Here is a 15052-nt window from a genome sequence, read left to right on the forward strand (position 1 = left end):
ATAACATCACAGAAACTTAAAAGCAGCTATTATAAGGAAGTCACAGAATATATTAATAAAAAATAACTGCTAGATTGATGGTACATTGCTTATCCTATTACTCCTGACTCTGAAGATGACAAACACCTTCTCTTCCCCACTGAGGCACAAGGCATTCATTGATCATACCATTTTCCCCAGCTAAATCAAATGTTACCTTGGAAACCTTCCCAATAAAGACAGTCTTTACACAGGTATTAGAGTTGTTATGAGAGTGAAATTTCATACGTGCCCCACTCCAACCAAAAAGCACTCTTACCTTTGATTTTCTCTCTGTATCTCTGAGGTTTTCAGAAAGAATGATCTTCATAGCAATTATTGAAATAATAACTTGGTAGAACACTCTATCATAAATTAAATTTAATCAAACCCATCTGGCTTTCCTGTTCTTAAAACACAACATGAGACCCTATCTTTTCTTTGACTCTTCGTAGGACACAATTGTTCATAAACATAAAAGAGATAGTGTACATGTATCCATTGTTAAGAACACAGTGGTTACAACCTATGTCTCTACCCAAAGAGTAGAGGAACCAGTAGAAGTTCTAAATTCAAACCCCAATACTGGCAAAAAGTGAAAGGGAAAAAAAAAAAAAAAAAAAAAGCACTGTGATGCCAGTGAGTGTTTTTCCAGTTGCTATCTTCCTTGCTACTACAGGCAAACTTTAGAGAGTTTGTGCCAGCACTGGTCCTTTTACCTTTGGTTAGCATCTCTGACTGGAACTGTAACAGTTCAATATGTCCTTTATTTCAGAGACCTCCTAGCTTCAGAATTTTGATTTAACCCATAAAGCAGTACACTGCTTTCCTCCCACTGATGGTATTATTTTCTAGAATGTGTTCTCTGTCTGTATATCTTTCCATCTCTGTCTCCATCTCCCTGCCCCTGTTCTTCTGTCCCTTTACTTCCCTACATTCTTCTTCCCACCCTACATTCTTCTTCCCACCCCCCACCCCCCCGCTGCCCATTTTTACATTTGCAGTCAGAGTGGAGTCCTTCCAACAGAATGTTGTCTGTGCAGCTTTGTCCTGCAAAGAAAACCGAGAAGTTCTCAGTCAGTTGGGGAGTATTTGTAAGGCCCCGTGCGAATGAGGACAGAATACAGCAATTCCTCACTCAATTTCAGAATCAGTCCTGCTCACGAGTACCTCCTCCATGTATTCCTGTAGCATGATCCAGGTGAAACATTTTAAACACTTCATTAGTTCAGACTCCCAGGTACCTGTCCAATTAATACTGCCTTCTGTAAGGATTTACCCAAATTCTGCTTTATAGTCCCAGCAGAAATATTCCCTGGTTAGACACCTTGTTTATTCCGTAAGCAGTGTGTCTAACTAATAATGTGTCTCACTAATAAAAGTGAGGGAAAGAGACATCATTTCTTCATCAAAAGCCTTCACTAAATGTTATGTTCAAACATAACAGTTCACTTAAATTTCATTTTATTTCCATCAACCTTTATATTCTAACTGTACCCTCCATTAGGATTTTACCAACAGGTTTTTGCTTCTTAAAATACTAGGTAAGGGAAGTAGTCCTTGGTCAGCGTTTACATAACTCGTTCAGGTAAAGGAGACAGTTTCTTTAAATAAAGGCTGCTTAAACTGTCCAGCTCCCACAGTCTCACCAGTCTTTACATTTTCATGTTTTTGCAGTCTAATTGTAGCTCATATTATGGCCTTACCAGTGAGTTTTGCCATCACACTGCACGGAGCTGTCACATCAGGGATTCCTTGCAGGGATGAGGGTGTGCTCAGTGGTAGAGTGCTCGGGTAGCATTTCTCAGGACTTGGGTTTGATCTCCAGCACCACAAAAATAAACAAACAAACATAAAAGGAGTCCTGGGGAAATTTTCTTCTCTACCCCTCCCAGCCATTTTGCTAACTCAAGTACAAAAGACTTTGGGTCTTCCAGGAAAGCATACAGCAAATCTCGTGTCTTCCTGTCTGTCTTTCTTGACAACTTAGTTCTGACTTCATGTCTCCTACTGACATGACCGGCATGCAATTTGTCAAGCATTTGACTATAGTCTTGTTTATTCAGGGGAAGGAGGTAACAGTACGGTATTGCCTTTCAAAGCATCTAAAATACAAAAGGGAAATAAACAACGGGAATTTATTTCCCCCTGGAGGAACAGAGTGTTTTATGTTAGTAAAGAGTAGTAACTTTCAATGAGTAAGTGTTCCAGAGAAATCTAGCATGTGTCTGAAGAAAAAAGTCAAAACACAAAAAAACGACAAAGCAAAACTTGAAAGCTTACTGTTAATGTTTCTCACTGAAAATTCCACCCAGAAGTTTTTAAGTGAAAAAATTAAATTAGAGCAGAAGACACTGCAGTTTTTCAGCTCCAAATCCACTAATCCCACCCCCAGAACACCTGCTAAGCAAACAATCACTCAGAGTGTCCATATGGATGCGCGAAACTATGTGGGACTGGAAATCAAATTAACTGGATACAGGGTATAAACCACAAGCGTGAGCTGGAAAGTTTCCCAGGACACCACCACCTCTGGTTGTCTGGGACTTGGCACAAGTCAATGCAGAACATGCCAAGAGTCGCCACCAGCCTGAAGGGCATGGGAATTTCTGAACCAAAAACCAGAGCCACCATGTGAGGCGCAATCACTGGGAGTGAGTGTGGGCACAGTGCCATCACCTTGAGCCCCCTGCCACCTGGCTTCAGTCCTTTGGAGAGTAAGTTGGAGTGGGCGCATGGCGCAGCAATGTGGGTTAATGGCAACTGAGTGGAGTGTGATCTAGGAGTGAGGGGGAGCCTGCCCTGTGTGGCAGTTTCCACCAATTGACTGAGGAGAGGGCCTGTAGTCAAAAAGTAGGAGCCAGTCTGTAATAGAGGAAAAAGATACTCCAAACAAATGAAATAAAAATGGGGCTGAGTAGTTGTAATTACATCAAGCAAAATACACTTAAATGACAAACTATAAAAAATTATTAAAAGATCAACCCAACAAGAAGGTATAAAAATTTTAAGTGCATATTTACCTATGGCTAGAAATTTCATTACACAGACCATATCAGATCTAAAGGAAGAGACGGGATTGATCAATAATCATGGAAGACTTTGGTCCCACTTTCATCAACGGGCAGATCTTAGAGATGTAAAGTTAAAAATATATATCATAGTTAAACTATTCTCTGTATCAAATAGACAACAGATATTTATGAGACATTTGGTCCAGCAACTGAAGAATGCATGAGCTTTAGCACATGGAATATTCTAACGAGGAGACCATATAAATGGTCCCAAACCAAATCTCGACACATTCAAAATTATGAAAACCATATCATGTATGTTCTGTGACCATAATGGAATAAAGCTAGAAAGTTTGGTAACTTCAAATTCGTAAAAAGTTAACAACATGCTACCAAACAAATGAGGAGTTACTGAAGGACTAGAAAGAGGAATTTTAAAATGAAGTTGAGAAGTTCTTAAGTCTGTGTGGAAAGAGAACATGTAGTGATTTATGGGATACAGAAAAAGAAGTTCTAAAAGGAAAGTTTACAGCAGTAAGAAATAGAAAATACACATCAAAAAATAGAAAGATGTTAGGCCGAATGCAGTGGCTCACAGTTATCTCTGGAGAGCAGAGATCAGGAGGATGCTGGCTTCAGTCCAGCCGGGGCAAAAAGGTCTTAAAACCCCATCCCAGCCAATAAACTGTGCCTGTCATCCCAGATATGAGAGAGGACATAGTTAGGAGGATTGTGGTCTGGGAAGGGTCGGGAAGTGGTAGAGCACTTATTTACCTACCAAGCACAAGGCCCTGAGTCCAAACACCAGTATCGCATAAAAAAAAAGAAAGAAGGAAAACTTTAAACACCTTCATGATGTGACCAAACCAATCCCAAAATTAGTAGAAGGAAAGAAATAACAAAGATCTGAGTAGAATTAAATAGACTGACAAAAATATTATAAAATGCCAGTGGGCTTTGAAAAGGTAAGGAAAAAAACCTGCAAAGCTATACCTAGATTAAGAAAAATCGAGAGAACAAACAGATTCATGAAAGATTTAAAAGGATACATTTTAATGGATACTATGGAGATAAAAGGCATTATCAGACAGAATTATGAACAGACCATGCTAACCACTAGGAAAGCCTTAGGAAATAAATACCTGGAAATTTAACCACTAAAAATGAAGCATGAAGACACTGAATCAGTGATAAAAATGTCTCTCAGAAACAAAAGTTCAAGGATTGGATCAGTCTGCTAGCAAATTCTATCAACTTTTTAAAGAAGGAACACCACTTCTTCTCAAACTATGCCATAGAATTGAAAAAGAGAAGGCCCTTTCAGACTTGTTCCTACACAGCCAGTGTTACCCTGCTACCAAAAGCAGACAATTACTCAGAAAGAAAACAGACTTGTAGACCAATATCCCTTATGAACTTACATGCAGAAATTCAACCAAATATGATCAAATCATTTTCAGTAAGACATCATACAGATCATATAGCATGACTAAACTGGTTTCATCAGAGACACGCAAGGATGGTTCAATGTATGCAAACTAGTAACAATAATATGTCACATCAACAGAACGAAGGGTAAAGATCCCGATTGGCTCGGCAGTTGTAGAAAATGCTTTGATGATATTCACCATCACTTCATGAAATAGAGAAAATGGAGCAAATTTAGGCATGAAAGTCATGCATCAACATCATAAAGGCTAAACACGACAAACACACAGCCAACACTGTATCAGTCGCGAGAAAGCTGAAGGGGTTACCTTTAAGAGTTGGTACATAATAGTTTCACCACTCTTACTCAAGATAGCAGTGAGTTTTACGTAGAGTAACTAAGCCAGAGAAAGAAACAAAAGGCGTATTAGAAGGAAGGGAGTCAAATTATCCATTCTGGCAGAAGACATGATTCTTACACAGAAAAACCTACAGCCCCCACGAAAAGACTACGAGAACTGGCAGTAATATTCCAGGATACAAAAATTCAACATACAGAAATTAGTGAAGTTTTCATACAGCAGTAATCAAGCTGCTGAGAAAGAACTTGTGAAACAATCCCTTTCACAATAGTTACCAACCCTCTCCCCCCCTTCCTTCCTCCCACATGCCGCACTAGGTTTATATTTACCCAAGAAAGTGAAAGACCTCTGCAATAAAACTTACGAAGCACCCAGGAAAGAAACTGAAGGAAACATAAAAACTTGGAAAGCCTTCCCTTGTTCATGGACTGGACAACTTACTAGTCTTAGAGTGTCCATGCTCTCCAAAGTGATGTAAAAGTTTGATGCATTCTTCATCATTGCTTGGTGAATTTTTGGGAAGAACTGTATGGATATTCCTCAATAAACTGAAAATGAGATGTGGCATGTGATCCAGCTTTACTCCATTACTGGTTCTGTCCTTGGAGGAAAGGAAATCAGTATACCACAAACACACCTCGAGTCAATACTTAAAAACCTGTCTACGATAGTGTAGATACGGACTCAGCCTGGTGCCCATCAGCAGATGAATGGGTGAGGGAAATAACAGGATATATACAAAATGGAATATTATTTAGCCGTGGAATAGAATGAAATCATGTCACTTGTAGAAAAGTGGGTGAAGACGGAGGACCTTATTTTAAGTGAAGTAAGTAAAGCACAGAAAGACACCTATCATGTGCGTAAGTTTTTAAAAGGTAACTTGAATGGAAAATAATAATTAGTAGATGTTGGCAAGGGGTGGAGTGGATACAGAATGACAGGATTAGGTTAGTGCATGCTCTGTCTATTGAAATCTCAGACTGTGAGCCCCATTACTATGTAAAAATAATACATGTTAAAATTTTAAGTAAATAAATACATCAGTAAAACTTAAAAATCGAAATCTAAGCATTCTGCCATGCTGATTACCGTCTGGTTAGTTTATTTTGACTGCTAAGTGAGGGCATGTTTTCGTGAAAACTCTTGATGCTTGTTAGCAAACAGTATCATCTGGTCGCTGAAGGGTTAATCATTTATTCTAGTCTTCCTATCTGGCTTTGTTTTTGCCAGTACTTTCAGAAATTCCAAGCAGGCTGCTTATTTTCTTGAGCCTGGATGCACTTTCCACTAGTTCAGCTCTGCACGGCACTCAGGACTAGTTTTCTGGGAGTCTGCTGTTGGTGTGTTGCTACTGGTTACACCAGCAGGGGTGTTTTGGGTCAGGTTTGTCCAAATCTAAAGTTGTTTTTTTGTTCAGAATGAACCAGGAGAGGAGCACTGGGAAGAATCACCATGAATGGGCCAGTCCTGAGATCTGGAGCAGTCCTAAGACCAAAGGGGTCTTACTGGCACTGACTCTCACCTGACCTGCCTCCAACTTGGGACCAGATCAAACCATCCAAGATAAAGTTATTCCCCTGCGATGAGGGACTTTCTTTAGCCAAAATGGTTAATTGGCAAAATCTTTTGAGGAGACTCTTCAGAGACAAACGGTCTGGAGACAAAGCGGGAGAGCTATCACAATCCAGATCGAGTCACCTGTGCCAGACTTCACAAAAGTTAACCAAAGCCAAGAGGATTTTTTAAAAAAGTGTTCTTACCCATGCTTACTACATATCCAAGCTCTAGCAGGCACCCCTCACAGAGGGCAAACTCATACTTTTTTGCCAAGTCCTTCTAGAGAGAAAAGTGACTATTGCTATCAGGCTCCAAATGTATCTTTTAATAGTTTATGCTCATGGAATTATTTTTAAATGGGTTCCACTACACAGTTTATTTAACTGGATACATTTACTCCCTCTGTTTTCTACTTTATAATAATGTTTATAGTTTTAGACTTAAACAAGTACTTTTGATTTAGCTGTCACTCCTCTGTCCTGTTCTGTACTAATTTTATCACTGCCCCCAAAAAACCCAATTCCCTCAAGCTTTAAAAAAAAAAAAAGTTCAAACATAAAAAAATTATAAGAGGTACTTAAACTGCTTTTGCTGAAAAGCACTGACTCCTGACTTGGGTCCACAAATTAACTAAGAATAGGAAAAAACATGGCATCTCTCCACTTTGTATCTGTCTTTGCTCTGAGCAATTCTCTCTGCAATCACCTTGGAAATAAGGAAGGACAAAAAATAAAATCTTCATGACAACAGACTCACACTACCCCAATAGTAGATCCTTCTCAGGATGGACCACCCCCCCCCCCCAGATACAACCCCAAAACCTCTGCCAATACAAGAACTGAAACACTGGTCAGCTGGAACACACCTGATGATCTGTGGCTGGAACTATTTAACCATGCAAACCTTTGTCCCCGCACCCAGTTTTTTGTAGGTTTACTACAGCCCGTGTCTACCCCAAAGATTCCTTGGTTTTACTTCTCAAGCTGATAACCATTGGCCCATGTGTATGTATCTGTATGTCTCACTTTTGTCTCCCAAAGGCTACATTCCTTTACACAGGTCAACGCTCAAAACCATGTTGACAGTGTGCTCATACTTCGACAGAAAAATGCTGTTTTATGTCAACCAGTCTGAGGTCATTCGTGATGCCACTGATACCTCAGAAACAGGTGGCCAGTCTCTGGCAACAAGCAGCAGTTGACTGGAAACAGTGACTTGCCTGGGCTAACTGGATGCTGTGAAGACCCTCTGCTGGGACCCCCTTAATTTTTTCTGCATTCTGCTATTGGACCTAGTTTCTTGTATTTGTCCATTGGAAGGTATATATAAAGAAACACTGCAGGGGTGGGCAGCGGTGGCTCATGCCTATAGTCCTAGCTACCCAGGAGGATCACAAAACCCTTCACAAAAAAAGAAAATGGGCCAGTGGAGTAGCTCAAGGTGTACGCCTTGAGATCAAGCCCCAGTAATGAAAAAAAAAATTTTTTTTCAGTCAGTTTTTATAGATGTTACTTGAGAACAGAAAAATACTAAGATAGACATTATTATAGATACAGAGAATTAAGTTTCAGTTTTACATCAGCACACTAAATTGTAACCTTAGATAAGTTTTTAGGCAGTTTTTAAATTATAGTCAACTTAAACACACACATAAAGTTGATAGTCCCCCCCCCCAGTGGTATACTGGGGTTTTACATTTAGATTTTTTAAGTTTTATCTCCCTGGTAGGTCATCTTCCCCCTTACCCTCCCCCCACCCCCCCACCCCCGACTACATTATCAGAACACGGACTTGCTTATTTCTTTCTTTGGTCTTCCTCGCTGTTACAGTAGCAAACTTTTATTGAAGGGAAAAGAAGGTATAGGTGCCACGAAAGAGAAGGCAGTGAGCTCCGGCAGATGTCACAGAATCCCAGATCTCTTTTTAAAGGGCAGTTTATAAGTTTTAAGGGCAAGGGATAGGAATAATCTGGCCAGTCTTTGCAGGAGGGATTTTGGATAACTGACAGGTACTATTCACAAGGTCTTGTTACATGACATGGCATTCTGCCTATGTGCATATGCTAATAATTGTATGTGTGAGATGAAACCAATAGTCAAAGGTCTTAAGTGGATAGCTTTACCTGAGAGGTCAAATTGAAGACCGATTTCCCTTTACTAGGCATGCACCGTTTTCCAGTCTGAACTGGCCAAGAGCCTCCCTTGTCTTTTGGGGAACCTACTGCTGCAACGGAATTTACAATTGAAAAAGAATTTGCAGTTGCAGTGACCATTAGAGGAGATGTCCCAGGATGATACTGGGCAGGGACAAGGAGGAATTCAGCGTGGAGCGAGCTTTTGCTGAGGTGTCCCGTGATGGCTTTTTTCTTTCCCTGTTACTAGCCTGCCCCAAGTTTCCCCTGTTAGACAGTGTCTCAAAAAATCTTTTCGGGGGACTGTTGAGGGAGGGGACGTATCTATCCTCTGCATCTGTTTTTGAAGCTGCCAAGGCGCTACAGACCCTGATAGAACTTACCTATCACGGAAATTGCACGTCTGTCTCTTTCTCTCAGGACTCATTTGGTCACCAGATGGTTCCTGACATCTGAATCTTTGCCCAGCATGCTCATGTCTGCTCATGGGGATCTCAGCCATTTGCAGAGATGAACAGATGCAACAGAACCCTCTTGCATCAAGACTTGAGCCTTAAAGGCCTTGATTCTAGAAAAGATAGATCTGGTTAGCAAGTTCAGCAGGCAAGGCCCCGACGAATAGAAGCATCAGAAGGGACCTTACCAGAGGCAACAGCTAGGATGCCCAATTCAGAATCTTAAACCATGATCCCCAGGATTTGGATAATAGCTGTCAACTTGTGGAAGCCCTGTCAGCTAACTTTTTTGCTGTCTTTCTGCTTAAACTCAGGTGATTTTACACTAAAACAACATTCTTTCTTCAGGAAAATCTACCTTTCACAACTGTGAGAGGATTTAATCTTCTCCTGTTTTGAAGAATGACAGCTGCCAGAGAGTCATTTTGACTCTGAAGCATGACCAGTGTTTTTGCTTTTTTCTTCCAGGCTGTCGGAAAAGTCTTTGGGTAATTATCGATAATATAAGAGGGTACCTACTTCTGCAGTTATCCCCATCCCATATAGGAGAGGGATGAACTGAATGGCCCTTTTTTGTCTGGGGGACTTAAGGACTGATTATTTGGGCGCATTGTCTCCATTAGTGGACAGGTGTACCTGGCTACAGGGATGCCTGTCCAGTTAGAGGGTAAACATCGATAGGACTTAGTCCCACCCAGGAAGAAGACTCCTAACGACTATCAGAAGTTGAGCTCTGTGGAAAACATAAGAGCAAATTTATATTTATTATTCTCATTTTCCCATGTGACAAGGTTTCAGCCAAAGTAGCCCCAGTAGTTTTACTTTCCCAGTGGTGGGGGTGGGGTGGGGCGGGGCAGGAGATACATCTTTTGGTGTCCAGAGGAAGCCACTCTGGGATTGTTGCATTTGGGAAGTGACGAGTAGTCAATGATGAGTGACTCTTCACAGTTCTCCCAAGAAGAAATTACCTGTGCATCTAATGCACAGAGCATATTTTGGCAGTCACAGTTTGCTGTTGGACTTTTTTGTGTGTATTTTGTTTAATTTATTTGTTTCTTTGGGGGACTAGTGTTTTAACTCAGGACTTTGGGCTTGGCAGGGCAGGTGCTGTTCCGGTTGAGCCATGTCTCCAGCCCCACTCGAGGCCTTTTTTGAGGTTTTTGAGATTTGGAAATTATAGAGATCATTTAGAATTACAGATTGGATAGGCTGGTCTCCTTGACATCTTGGGTAAAGGGACATATTGCTGAGGTCCCACAGTCTTTCTGTAACTGGGAGGACCGTGCACTCGCTAGAGAAAGGCACAGCCAGCAACTCTTGGCTAATTCAGGGTTTGTTTTATTTAGAAGTTGGTGTGTGATATTTAGGGTAGTTAGTTGATAGGTAGAATTAAAAGATACCGCTAAGGGATGACTTAACACCAGGTATTAGTCCCAGGAGAAAAACAGGCTGAACAGTTGAAGGAGGAGTCTTAAGAGTTTTGGGGTAAACAGGACAGTTGAATTTTGGAAGTGGGTTGGGAGAGGCCTAGGCACAGCCGGGTAAACCATATCAGAAGTATGCCTAAACGGAGAAGTCCTCGGTGTGGGACCCATTGTGTGTGGAAGAGGAGTGAACGGAATAGGCATATAAATCTCTTACGGATTTCCTGTGGTGAAGCTTCTTGGTCCCTCCAGAAGAGATGTTTTAGGCCTTCTATTGGCTTGCAGGAGTAAATGTCCTCAGGCTGTACTTGGTCAGCAGAAGGTTCCCCTGTCACTTGCTTAGCCTTGGAAAGATGAATCCTTCTATCCATTCCTTGTAGTTTGATGGCCATGGGAAAGGCCAGTATCACTGGGTAGGGACCCTTCTAATTGGGCTGGAGTTGATCAGCTGGGGTTCCTTCTTTCCAGGACTTGATCAACACCTGTTTTCCTTGTTAATTCTGAGGTCCTCCTCTTTTTTTTTTTTTTGGGCGGGGAGGAGAGGGGGCAGTAGAACCTTGTTTCTCAGTTCCTAAGATTGCTTGATATGTTTCGAGGTCTTTTTTATATCTTAGAAGATTTTTCCATCAGGATCTATCACCAAGTCATTGGCGAGACATGGCCTCCCTCAGAGCATTTCAAAGGGACTTAGATGGATCTTGAAGGCCTTCCCTATCATGGAAACCACAACTTTGACCTGCCTCTTTTCCTTACTCTGTCCCTTACAGACCAGAAAAGCAGTATACATCATCTCAGCTTGGTTTTGTTATTCTGTGGTCCCAAGAACAATTTCTGAAGTATGCACCCGATATCTGGGACAGACTGAGTACTGGCCCAGGAGGGCAGCACCCTCTCTAGAGGTGGGATCATTGCTGGTGTACGTCCTAAAAGCTTCCTTCCTCTACACACTGTCATAATATGGCATAGGATAGGGCTTTCTTTCTCTTTCTGAAAAATTCTCCCTACACTGTCATAGTTTACAGGCTTAACAATCCTTGATCTCATTCCAAGAAAGATTGCCTCTAGCATGTTAGCTGTCTTTTGCATGCTCCCTGCACCACATCCCACCTGGCATGTGTTGTCCCAACTAGTAGCAGAGGTACTAGCAGTCCCAGGTTGGTGGTCCCGAGAATTTCTGGAAAATGTCTCATCTGCTTTTCTACTGATGGCAGTGAGAATTCTCTCCTTTTCTATGGGAGTGCAGCAGTTAGCCAGAGGAGCTGAGTGCCTCTCCAAGACAGAACAAAAGCCAATGTCAAGAGTTTGGGAACCAGCTACAAATTTATGTAGGCGCTCAGAATACCTCCCCCATTTTTTTTTCTTTTTTTTAAGTGGTGCTGGGGTTTGAACTCAGGGTCTCACAGTTGCCAGGGCAGGCACTCTACCCCTTGAGCCACTCCACCAGCCATTTTATATGTTGAGTATTCTCCAGTTGGATCTCAAATACTGTTTGTGGGGGCCGGCTTTGTACACCGATCCTCCTGAGCTTTGCCTCCGGAGTAGGTAGGATTATAGGCATGAGCCACTGGCTTCTGGCAGTATTTTTATCAGAATAAATTAATTGTGCATAGATGTTTCATTGTGTTATTTTTCATACATACTCTTGTAACCTGCCTCCTGCTTTTTAAAAACAGTATGCAGTGAGTTTCCTGTGCTGTTTTCATATATACAATGTATGTCAGTCATGTTGGCCACCAAGTAACATCTTCCTGCTCCTCTGTCTTGCTGGTTAGTCCTGTCAGAGACGCCCCCTTCTACAAGCTCATGTTCCTGTAACATCGTCATCATCACCAGTCTTAGGTCTAAATTACACATACGAGAGAAAACTTGCAATATTTGCTGTTTTAATTGGGCTCAGCATGGCGATTGCTGTTTCTGTCCTTTTTTTTTTTTTTCTTGATGAGAATGATTTTGATTGGGGTGAGATGGAGTCTCACTGTCACTTTGATTTACATTTCCTTATGGCTAAGGATGTTGAACATTTCTTCATACATTCACTGGTCATTTGTATATCTTCTTTTGAGAGCGGTCTGTCCGTTTCATTTGCTCATTTATTAATTGTGTGATTCTTTTGGTGTTTAAGTTTTTTCAGCTCTTCACATGTTGTAGACATTGATGAATTGTCTGTTGAATAACTTGCAAAGATTTTCTCCCATTCTGTGGGTTGTCATCTTCATTCTGGTAATTCTTTCCTTTGTGTGGAAGCGTCTAAACTTTTGTACTATCTCTTTTTATCAAGTCTTGCTTTTATTGTCTTATTTTTCAGGGCTATTAGAGTCACAGTCAGAAAGTTATTCATTGCCTATACCTAGATCTTCAAGTATTTTCCCTTTATTTTGCTAGTGGTTTCAAAGTTTCAGGCCTTAATGTTAAGATCATTTGATCTACTTTGAATTGATTTTTGTACAGGGTGAGTGATAGGTGTTAAATTTCAGTCTTCTATATGTGGATGTTCAGTTGTCCCAACACCATTTATTGAAGAGGCTGTTTTTCTTTATTTTTGTTTTTGTTTTGGTTTTATCCTGAGATGTGTTTTTCACTCCTTTGTCAGAAGTCAGATGGCTGGTACTTGTGTCAGTTTATTTCTGGGTCTCTGATTTTTTTGGTCTGTGTGTCACTTTTTTTACTCAGAACTAGGGTGGTTTTTATTACTTTGGCTCTGTAGAACATTTGAAGTTGGGTAGTGTGATACCTTCAGCATTACTGTTTTTGCTCAGGATTTCTTTGGCTATTTGGGAACCTTTTATAAGTCTCTATATGAATTCCAGGATTGATTCTCCTATTTCTGTAAGGAATGACATTGGGGTTTTATTGGAATGTCCTTGACTCTGCAGATTGCGCTCAGTAGTACATCCATTTAGACAACAGTAATTCTGACAGTCCATGACTATAGGCGGTCTTTTGCATGGTGGCATCATCCACCCTGATGGGCCAAGTGGGAGGGAGGCAGGGAAAAGGGAACCGCTTGGCCTTAAGACTATTTGCTTGCTTCCGAGGGAGGAGTTTGTGGAAAATTTAACCTAGGCAACTGCTGCTTACAGGTAAATGATGAAGGAAAGGTCATAGAAGAAATCACAGACAGAAGGAGAAAAATCACCCAGGTCCCAGTCCAGACTTGGAAAGGTTTGAACCCCAGAGAATTATTTGGAGGATGGTTTTCAACTTTGGGGGGGATTCAAAACCCTCATAAGTGTTATGCTTTTGATCTTAGGGGCTTGCCTGGTTTTGCCCTGCCTGGCCCCCCGATTGTAAGGTCCGTCTCCAGCCTCATCGAGGTCACAGTTCAGAGAAAAACGGCGTCCCATGTAATTATGCTATGGAAATACGATCCCCTAAATCAAGATGATGCTCTTTGACCCTAGGTGGGTCCAAGCATCAAAGCGGGGGAATGATGTAGCAGGGAGAAGGACCAGCAGAGAAACAGACAGGCCTGTGTTCTGATAAAGTAGCAGGGGGGAAGGGATGGCACAGCAGAGAGATAAAACCAGCAGAATCCAAACGTGAAGAAGGTCATGTAACACTAGGGGTAGAAGGGCACTAGCACTTGCATAGAAACCTTGTTTTTCAATTTTATTGCCTCTATACCTTGCTTGCAAGGGTACGTAAGGTGAGAGCCCTTTGTTCTCAGGGCTCAGCCTTTGGGCACTAGTCCGCTGAGTCTGTGCCGGCACAATAAAGCATGGCTTCCTTGCCTCAGAGTCCCGTGTCTCCGTTCGAGTTTCCCATAACACTCCCAAAACAAGGGCTGAGATAATGATCCAGCCCAAACACGCCTGTGACCAAACTGCTTAAGAACTATGCATACCTCTCTCTCCCCCAATCTCCAGTTTGACTATTTAAACCTATAGCTCTGCGGCAGCACCATGGCAGAGGTGGTAGAAGCTTTCTCCACCAGCCCCCATGATGAAGAGTCTGGATAAAGAAGAGACTAAATACAGAAGAGTCAAAGAGAGGACAGCACAGGAGATACAAAAGGAGGGATAGGATATCTGAAAAACAACAGTGAGTCAAAAAGGTGACAGAGAAAACAGCTTGCAGCACCTGTCCCTGCTCCCCCTGGGTGAAGGGGAAGCCAAAACCTCCAACTCAAGGTAAGCCAAGCAGCTGCTGCAACAGACTGGCCAAACTAGCTCCGGGAGAATATTTATGCCAACCTCAAATCCTAACCCCAATGTGCAGGGATATCGTGAGATACTCATTTTCCCCCTGTGCCACAGGCCAGTTGCAAAACAGGACAACCCCTTTGCTGAGTCTGCCATGTTGAGACACCTGGCTACTGAAAGGCCTTGACTTGCAGCAAGTTGAGAAACTTAAGGAGGCTGAAATAGGGAACTAGAAAAGCCCTGCCTAGCTGCCTGAGGACAATCTCCAAAGCAAAGCACCAAGCTTTTGCTCCAGAGAACGCAGATTATCTGAAGCTCCTTGAAGACCGGCCTCCTTGAAGAATGCCAATTCAGGAAGATTTAAAAAAATCACAGATCAGAGATTGCTGGATTTCCCACCTACAATGCGCTTGTGGAATCCTGCCACCAGAGACAGAACATAACAGGCAGAAAAACTGCAAAACCTCCCAAAGGTCAGAAGCCCCATCCAATCCTGCCACAAAAGCCCCACTGAATAA

At 41.8% G+C, this 15052-nt stretch overlaps 2 protein-coding genes across 9 annotated transcripts in view; one reads left to right on the forward strand and one right to left on the reverse strand.

The window, feature by feature from the left end:
• The window catches only part of LOC109675952 (gametocyte-specific factor 1-like), a 30425-nt gene extending 21391 nt beyond the window's left edge, over positions 1–9034 (reverse strand). For 4 of the 8 annotated variants that reach the window (XR_012444536.1, XM_074063539.1, XM_074063537.1 and 1 more), the window contains exons 1-3: positions 5264–5418; positions 1725–1840; positions 1015–1068 (exon numbers count right to left, since the gene is read on the reverse strand). Coding sequence is in view for 2 of the 8 variants with exons in the window: in XM_074063539.1 (XP_073919640.1) it covers positions 1015–1016 (2 nt within the window). In the remaining 6 variants the exon portion in view is untranslated. Of the gene's footprint in view, positions 1–1014; positions 1069–1724; positions 3036–5263; positions 5424–8896 lie in introns of those variants that run through there. The other 4 variants (XR_012444534.1, XR_012444535.1, XR_012444533.1 and 1 more) reach the window with 4 other exon arrangements.
• LOC141419803 (uncharacterized) overlaps positions 1–15052 on the forward strand; it is a 632676-nt gene that overhangs the window by 147091 nt on the left and 470533 nt on the right. The gene's annotated exons all lie outside the window — the stretch shown is intronic.

Source organism: Castor canadensis, chromosome X (genome assembly GCF_047511655.1).
Source record: "Castor canadensis chromosome X, mCasCan1.hap1v2, whole genome shotgun sequence".
NCBI lineage: Eukaryota > Metazoa > Chordata > Mammalia > Rodentia > Castoridae > Castor > Castor canadensis.